Consider the following 9223-nt stretch of genomic DNA (forward strand, 5'->3'; position numbering starts at 1 on the left):
GGGATCCTTTGGTGGCTCTGTTTAAAAGCTGCGATAGGGAGCTCGATACGGCGATCGGAGTCTGTCGCGACAGGTGACTCCAGCCTGGCCGGAGCGGAGGGAAAGAAGTGAAGGAAGGACAAAGGCCCAGAGTAACTTTTGAAGGCAGCTATGACCAGATTTGGCTCTGCAGCCCCCCGAAGGAGCAGCATGAAGCCCCCCAGAGCCGCTCTCCCCGCAGGTCAGGGGGCCGGGATTGGCCCCGGGGACCGGCTGATGCTGCTGCGGGGTCGGTGGCCCCGGACGGGGGCTCAGGGTGGCTCCAGGAAGAGGATGAGGATTGTGGATGGGTTTCATATTTTTTTTTTTCTCGTGTTGCCATTCATCACCGGGTTTGCAAACCTGTCCAAAACCCCAGACAGTTTCGGTTTTGGGGTGAAGAGCCGGCGGGTTTCCATCTGGTCCCTATAGCCCAGTGAAGGGAGCGTTCCCCTGGTGCTCCAGGCCCCGGGTGAAATACATTCCCTCCAGGAATCCCCCCAGGGCTCTGCACAGCCCAGCACGAGCTGTCTCGTCCCTCCCAATCAACCCCACCTTCCCCAGAGTTTGTGGGAAGGCGCCGGCCAGGAGGTTTTTGAAGAAGGCCATGAGCTCTTCTGTCATTTTCGAAGGGACTTTGCAGAAATCCATACCCGGCACTGGAAGGCCGGGAGAGAAGGAAAAACATCCCTCTTCCCGGGCCAGTACCGAGCGACCTCGTGTCCGGGCAGCTCCGTGCCCGGCCAGGGGCGAGGGGCGGGCAGCTCCTGCCGGGAGCTCATTCCCGAGGGAGCCCAGGCCGGGATGCAGCAGGAGTGGGGAGCTCTGATTCACATTCCTGTTCCTCCTCAGGCCGGGATGCAGCAGGAGTGGGGAGCTCTGATTCACATTCCTGTTCCCCCTCAGGCCGGGATGCAGCAGGAGTAGGGAGCTCTGATTTTGGCCCTGTTCCCCCTCAGGCCGGGAAGCAGCAGGAGTGGGGAGCTCTGATTTGGGGTCCCCACATCCCGGGGTTGCTGCAGGAATGGGGAGCACTGATGTACAGCCTCATTTCCGCCGGGCAGGACTAAGGCAGGAGTGAGGATCACTGATTTATTTCCCCGTTTCCCGTGATGCAGCAGGAATGAGGAGCTCTGATTCACACCCCTTCTTGCTCCCGGGATTGGGATGCAGAAGGAGTGGGGAGCCCTGATTTTTGCCCTGCTCCCCCATCCCGGGACACAGCAGGAATGGTGAGCACTGATTTACACCCCTTCTTCCCCATTTCCCGGGATGGATCAGGAATGGGGAGATCTGATTCACACCCCTTCTTCCCCCCAGGACTGGGATGCAGCAGGAATGGGAAGCACTGATTTACATCCTGCTCCCCCATCCTGGTATGCAGCAGGAGTGGGAATCACTGATTGACAATCCTGCTCTCCCCCATCCTTGGGGATGGGGAGCGCTGATTTCCACCCCTTCTTCCCCCGTTTCCCGGGATGCAGCAGGAATGGGGAGAGCTCATTTGCGCCCTGCTCCCGCCGGGGGCTCCGGGCGGAACCTCTCCTCGCCGCCGCTTTAAAAGGGGCTCGCCAGCTGGAGAGGAGGGAAAACCCACCCAGGAGCGGCTCCATCGCCGGCTCTGCGTTGTTTGTTTGTTTCTTTACCGTTTAGGGAAAGAGCGGCGGTACCGACATCACCAAGAACCCCCTGTGTCGCTTTTCCGCCCCCCCGCAGCCGTCAGAGCCGCTCGGAGGCTGATCCCGTGCGGATAACGCAGCTCAGGAGCTCCAGCGATGCCGCCGGCAGGAAAGGGATAACAGGGATAACACACAGCACATGAGCCGGGAAGAAGGAACGGAGAGAAAAGCCGCATCCCCGCCTCCAAGGATTTCCCACCGCCAAGAGGGGAAAACAAGGGAGGAAACGAGAATTTTACTGGGGGAGGGAGCTCGGGGAGAGAGCGGGAGCCCGTGTGACTGTCTCCTGCCGCACACGCGAGTATTTATTATTTTACTAATCCGTGCCTGGAGTGTCTCAAGGAGCGGGGGACTCCCCGAGGTGGGGAGAGGAGGAGGGTGAGGGTGGGGGAAGACCCTCAGCCGGCTGCTCTGAGGATGCGCCGCGCTCTGCTCCATCCCTCCCCGGCGAGGATGCTCCAGGGGCGGGGAGGCTGCCCGGGCGTGCTGCTCCCCAGTGTCGAGAGGATGTGAGTCCCCAGATCCCTCCTTTCACCTTTTTTTATTTATTTATTTGGGGGTTTATTGCGCTTTCGGCACGGCGGGCGGGTGCTGGAGCTCCCGGGGGTGCGCAGGGCGCGGGAGGGATGCGGAATTTCGGGCGAGGGCGGTGTTAGAGGAGTGAGTTCCCCTCCCACGAGTGGGCCCAGCCAGTGAGAAGGGACACCCCCACACCCCCGCCCGAGAAGTCGCCTCCCTGCGCACCCCGGCTACGTTTCCCAGGCTCTCCTGGAGGTTTGCAGCTTTCAGGACCCATCCGGAGCTCCACAGCATCCTCGGGAATGAAAATTCTTCTCCCGACAGGAGAGCGACACTGGGAGAGAAACCTCACGGGTGCAGGGGAACTTGCGGAGAAATCCGGGGATGGGAAGGTGGAGGCATCACCAGGACCCGGTGGTGCTGGGGGACACCCGGAGCTCGGCTTTTACCTTTCCCTGCCAGGTAAAAATCCCAGCAGCCTCGTGGGAGCTGCGCTGTTGGGATATTTCTCTTTGAAGGAGAAAGGATCCCCCTCAGGCCTTTTCTTCCCTTCCTCGGAGAAAAGATGCTCCACAGAACAGGGATCTAAACCCGCGGGGGACTGGGGACACAGGCGACACCTCCAACTGCATCGGAATCTCTCGGGGCCCTCGGATTAAAGCTGTTACGTCAGTAAATTAAAAAAAAAATAAAAAAAATCCGACAACAGAAAACACAGCCCCAAACCCAAACCTGGACGTTTATACAGAAAAAGAGCATCACAAATTCCTAATGTAAGCACCGGCCAGCTGTGTGCACTTGTAAAGTTGTTATAATCCCCCTCCTTGTTATAAACAGGAAAGTACATAATATAAAGCAACAGGCCCGCATTCACAAATACTGAGCCTCCTCCCGGGGCTGCCAAATTCCCCTTTTGCCGCAGTCTCCCCCGGCGCAGCTCTGCCTGCTCGGGCTGGGAGCGGGGCTGGGCCGGGGGTCCCCCTTCACCCGTCCCCGGGGGTCTCCTTGGGGTGGAAAACCCCCTGCAGTGGGAGGTGGACACCTCCACACCTGAGCCCCCCTTCCCTTTTCCTCCCTCTCCATCGCAGCTCTGCCTCCTCCCCTCATCCACCCCTTTCTCTTCTTCATTTTTATTTTTTTTTTTAATTTTAGTGTTGTTTAATGTCCCACTTTTGCTGCGGGGATCCCTGCCCGCTGCTCCCCAGCTCCAGCAGTGTACATCCTGCTCTGCTGTGTGTGCTTACAGCGTCAAAGGGTGGACGTGATATTTCAAACATCAGATCAGTGCGTTTATATATTGGGTGCCCGGAAATTTTTCCAAATAAACACAGCTTGATTCGACTTGGGTGGGCAGACTTATCAACAGACTAATTCTATAAACAAATGAAGGAATAACCCGGAGACCATTGGCTGGTACCAGCGAGACACGTGGAGAGAACTCGGAGTTTTGTAGCAATGAAATTTTAATTAATGTGGGTGGGCTGAGAACACAAACGACTGTTTATCAGAGACAATTTATTTTCCAGCGCTAAGTCAACATATAATAGCAAACTTACAACAATTATTTAACTTTTTTTTTTCCTCTTTTTTTTTTTTTTTTCTTTTTTTTTTTAAGAGCTATGAAGCAGGGACAGAGGCAGAGCGAGCTCCTTCAGGCAGGGCTGGGAGCTGAGCTCGCACAAACAGCTCCCCGGTGGACTCGCCCCACGCTCCTGCCCTGCCCCGTCCCTTCGCTCGGCTCCGAGGGGGAAGACGCGGAGCTGCGAGCCCGCCGGCGATGAGCCACATCTACGGCAGCCACCTCTCCCCCCTGGGCAGCCCGTCCATGGTTTACCTGCCGGCAGCGCTCGGCTTCGCCCCCGGGGGGGCGATATCCCGGCAGGACCCTCCCCAGAAACCCCCCTACAGCTACATCGCCCTCATCGCCATGGCCATCAAAGAGGCTCCGGAGCAGAAGGTGACCCTCAGCGGCATCTACCAGTTCATCATGGACCGCTTCCCCTTCTACCACGACAACAAGCAGGGCTGGCAGAACAGCATCCGCCACAACCTCTCGCTCAACGACTGCTTCGTCAAGGTGCCCCGAGAGAAGGGGCGGCCGGGCAAGGGCAGCTACTGGACCCTGGACCCGCGGTGCCTGGACATGTTCGAGAACGGCAACTACCGCCGCAGGAAGAGGAAGCCCAAAGCCGCGGCCCCTCCGGACGCCAAGGCTGGCGAGCAGCCGGGGCCGCCCGCTCGCCCCGTCGAGCCCAAGCGGGCCAAGGGCGGCGCGGCCGCAGCTCCGGGGGACGCGGGGCTCCCGCGGCCGGCCAGGGGGGGGACAGCGGCTTCCCCTGGGGGCCCGGCCCCGCTCCCCACTGCTGCCGCCCCGCCGCACAAGAGCGGGCCCCGGGGCCGCAGCTTCAGCATCGAGAGCATCCTGGCGCGGGGGCTGCGGCCGCCGCCCCCCGGGGCAGCCCCCAAGGCGGCCCGGGACAGCCCCGCCGGCTCCCTGGTGGCCAGCGGCGGCTTCGGGCCGGCCCTCAACGCCTCGCTCATGCTCGACTCCCAGGTGCACGGGAGGCTTTACCACATCGGCATCCCCTTCCTCTCCTGCTTCCCTCTGCACTTCTCCGAGGCGGTGTTTAATTTCCAGTAGGTGCCCCGCAATTGACGCCCCCCGGCCCCGAGCGCTGCTCCGGGGGGAGCGGTGGGAGGGAGAGATCGGACTCAGACCTCACCACGCGGGTAAAGACCTAGAACAAAACAAACCCCAAAGCGCTGTTTTAAAGGTGACTCAGGATTTCAGGGCATTTTTCAAGGCGCGTTTTGCTGCGGACTCTCTTTAGCGGGTGCCTCCCACCCCTCCCTGCCAGAGCGACTTTTGAAGGTAAAGCGGCTTTGTTTTCCCGTGGGCGGTGGAGGAAGAGGCAGCACCGGGGGAATGCCCACGCTGGCCCCCAAGCCCCGTGGGATTCGCTCTGCACCTTTAATTTTTGCATCCCTCAGGTTCCTCAGACCAGGTTAATCTGGAGCCCTTCAGGTCTCTGTTTTCTTCTTTTATTTTTCCTTTGAAAGTCAAGCCCCACCCCGGGAGGAGGAGGAGGAGGAGGAGGATGAGTTTTGTTTTGCCATCAATACCCACAGGTATTAATAATGCCCAAAATTTTGCCATCAATACCCACAGGCACATAATAATTCCTGATATTCCCCACTGGCCCAGAGGCTGAACTCATGGCAGACCAAGCAATCCAGGCTCATCCTGAATATTCCTACTTGCTTTGACCCAGCACGGCGTGGAGCTGCTTTCCTGCCCAGCACCGGTGCTTTGGAATATCCCCACAGAGTTTCTGCTCTCGGATCTGGCCAAAAAGAGGAGGATGGATGAGCAAACATGGACTTTTGTCTGCTTTCCATGTCTTACTGGGATCGGTTGCTTCTGACCAAAAAAGACTGAGGCAGGGTTGTGGAGGCCAGGACAAATACCAGGGAAAAAAAATAAAGAGACATCAGCTATGTTTCTAAAGTTTTCTTTTTTCGTAAAGAAGGAAGACACATTGCAAGAAATCAGGAATATTTTGTATTTTTGTTTGCCGTAAATAGAGGCTTTTTGTATATTAGTGGATAAATGCCCTTTTGGAAAAAAAACAAATTATATTCTCAATTTTCATTATGGAACCAAACCTATATCCAATAAAGGTATATTTGTTCAGGAGTGTGGCTGGTGTGATGTGAAACACCCCTTGGCTTGTGCTGGAGGATGGAGGAGTGGGGCCTGCATCCTGGTGCTGACATGATGGGTCACAAAAAGATACAAATGAGCTCCTGGGAAATTACCTGTTCCTTGAAACTGATGAAATCTTCCCCAAAATTGTTGTTCCTCCTTCTCTTTCCCTTCTTTCATCCCACCCCGTCTCAAAAGCAAAGTTTCTCCTTAAATGAGCACCTGGATATTGGAAATGTGGGGTTTCCAGGTGAGTTTTGATTCAGCTTTTGCAGAGGAAGGTTGGCATCAATTCCTTGATATTTAAACCAGGGTTGCTCATCCCAGCCCAAGGCAAAGAGGGGAAGGACAGAGAATCTCCAAAAGGTGAGAATTGTTATTTAGATTCCCCAAAAAAATTAGAATGTTCATAGGCAGATCCCCAGATCCCTGGATAGGCTGAGCTGGAGCTTCTCAATGTGAAAAAAGAGGACAAAAAAAGAGATTCTATTTTTTAAAAACAGATTTGCAAAATAGACTTTATTTTAATAAAATCCCTTATTTACTTCCTATTTCTGACAGCTGCTGTTTGAATATCTATTGAGCCCCTTGTTTAAAGTTCTGGCACTGAATTAGAAAATGAAGAAACGCTTGTAAAAGGTTGTGAAGGTCCCCACCGTAATTCACAGGGCTTGCAGAGTGCTGGGAGGGTTAAAGCTCCCTGTGTGCCCCTGCTAGCCCTGCAGTGCCACTCCTGGGTGGCATCGGGGACAGGCAGGGCCACCTCGCCAGGAGGTTCCATCCCAGGCTGGGCACTGCCACCACCGGCAGCCTGGGCTCTGGGAGGTGACATCGGCCACAGGAAGCTGCAGGAGGAGGAAAACAAGCCCAGCAGAGACCTGAGATCCTCTCTCCACCCCCCGAGTGGTGATGTGGGCTCAGGGTGAGGTGGGAGGTTGATGCTGCCTCCAGGAGTTGTTTGGTGGATCTTAGTCAAGCCCTCCCCACAGGGAGGGATCCTCCATCCCCAGTGTCCCCACAGCCCAGCCTATGGAAAGGTTTTACCCCCCAAAAGTGGATATTTATGCTCTCAGTCATCACTTCTGACCCATGTCTTCAGCTCCTGTTTCCCTTTCTCCTAACGTGGCCTCCCCGCTGTGACCCCCAATTTTGTCACCTCTCAGCTCCTACTCCAGCCCCCAAAATACCTTTTTGGACCTGTAAACAGGGCTTTTATTCCTTTTCTACTCACACACGTGGAACCTCTCCCCATCAGAGCCCTTCCTGCACAAGAGCAGTTTTTCAGTGGTCAAAAAAGTGAGTCTCAGTTTAATACACGATGTATATTTTTATCACAGACACTTTTTTTTGGAAACCCAGCTTTTTCTATGCAATGGGAATTTGTTTCTTTGTGAAGCTTTGCTTTGACATTTGATCTTATTTCTGTTTTGGTGGAGTGGAGTGGGACCAAGTACAGCTGCAGCGTTTAAAAGCCGCTTTGAGCTTGATTTTGGTTTCGCTTGAGGGAGTGAAATTAGTAAACTTAACATGCTCTGCACAAAAGTGACACCAACTCCAGTGAGCTCAGAACCCGGTGAGCAGTTCTGAGGGGCAATTTGGAATTAATTGGGATCAGGCCAGTGCTGTAACAGGGCATGAACACCAAGAAAAAGGGTCTTATTGCCAGCAGGCTGGATGAGTAACCACACACGGCTTTTGCACGTCATCTGTTTATAGAGAGGGGAGAAGTCATGGTACAATAAAAACATACAGTAAAAACATAAAATAAAAACACGCAGTAAAAACAACAGCAGAGCAATGAGTGTGCAGTCAGTACACCAATTCCTGCCCTTTGGATGGGGCTGAGCATCCTTTAATCCTCCCCACATCCATGTGAGTTTTGGTGCTGTGCAGCCCTCTGAAATATCAAGGACCTGACAAGCTGCAAGGAAGCGGTGCCAATGGTTTCACACCTGCTTCACAAACCAAAAAAGCAGCTGCCAAGCACAGAACTGCCACCCAGAACTTCCCTCATCCCTGGAATCTTCCTCCTCCTGGCTTTCCCAGCCTCTCAGGGCTGGCTATAAACACCAGTCTGGAATACTGGGGAGAAGTGGAGAAAATAGCCTGGGATGCAGAATAAACAGCACAGTGCCTGTGTGGGCGATGGAGATGCCTTCCCCTTCCTCTGCAGAGGAATGACCTCTCCCAACCCAGCAAGGTTTTCTGTCTCCGAGCTCTGCAGCCAATTTTAACTCCTAGGAGCAGGGGAGATCACAGAGGGGAGAAGCTCTCAGAGGAGTTGTTTGGTTCCCAGAGCGGCTTTGCTCCAAACACCAGTTTCCTATGAGGGGAACTGAAAACTGAGCATATTAAAATAATTCCAGAGTTTAATTTCTCATAAATGGGGCTTTCAGTCTTTAAGTAGGCTCAGTGTGTGTTCTCCTTAAGTTGGTCCCATAGCAGGTATAAAATATAATCAAGTATTTGATTATATTTTATGAAATGAGCAGAAGCCACCTTGAGGATTTGTCACTCAAGGTGTGGCTGTCCATGCCTGACTCCAAGGTGACATAAATCTGAGGGACTTTGCAGCCTCTTCTCCTTCCCCCACCCCATTTTAAAAGTTAATTCCCTTTCCATTCTTTACCAGAGAAAGCACATAAGGGAGGGACCATCCCTTTCCACACCAAAACCCACTGGCTTCCTGCAGACTGCTCCTAAGCCTGGTGTGATGAGCAGCCAATTCCCAAAGCAAAAAGGGGAAGAAGGATCTGCTTCCTCACTTGATTCATAGCCCCACACATCCAGAGAAGAGATCTCCCAGGAGACAGCGTTGGGGATATTAAACAGATCACATATTTGATTTGAAGTGAAAGACCAAGAAGACAAGATCACAGAATGAGAGAAGTTACAGATGGAAAAGGTCTATGAGGTTATGCAATCCATCAGTCTGGACGTTGCATAATTGCTCCCCACAGTATATTTTTAGTGCTTTATCCAGACAAATCATTAAGTGCTTTAAAATGGGCCAGATTCCTCAAACGCAGTGCGTGCTAAGTCACAGCTGATTTCACTGAGCCTCGCAGCTCCAGTGTCTAACAAGACACCGAAAGGAAGTTTTGTGTGGTCAGAACGGGCCCTTCCAGAAATAATCCAGGCCTGATTCGCTATCCCTCATAGGAATCTCTCCTAAATTGACTGAATTAAACCTCTAAAATCTCATTTTCGGATTATAGAGAATAATACATTATTACTTATTCAGATGTTCTCTTAGGCCAAAGTCAAACATTGCTCATGTTCATGCGAACACGATTTGTTT

The 9223-nt window shown here is 53.6% G+C and overlaps 1 protein-coding gene across 1 annotated transcript; it reads left to right on the forward strand.

Annotated features, from left to right (window-relative positions):
- Window positions 1-3847: 3847 nt before the first annotated feature.
- Window positions 3848-5913, forward strand: FOXL1 (forkhead box L1). The gene has a single exon (XM_033517274.1). The coding sequence runs from the start codon at window positions 3994-3996 to the stop codon at window positions 4855-4857; it is 864 nt and encodes a 287-aa protein (XP_033373165.1). The 5' UTR covers window positions 3848-3993; the 3' UTR covers window positions 4858-5913.
- Window positions 5914-9223: the final 3310 nt, after the last annotated feature.

The sequence above is a fragment of the Parus major genome, chromosome 11 (assembly GCF_001522545.3).
Source record: "Parus major isolate Abel chromosome 11, Parus_major1.1, whole genome shotgun sequence".
NCBI classification, from domain to species: domain Eukaryota; kingdom Metazoa; phylum Chordata; class Aves; order Passeriformes; family Paridae; genus Parus; species Parus major.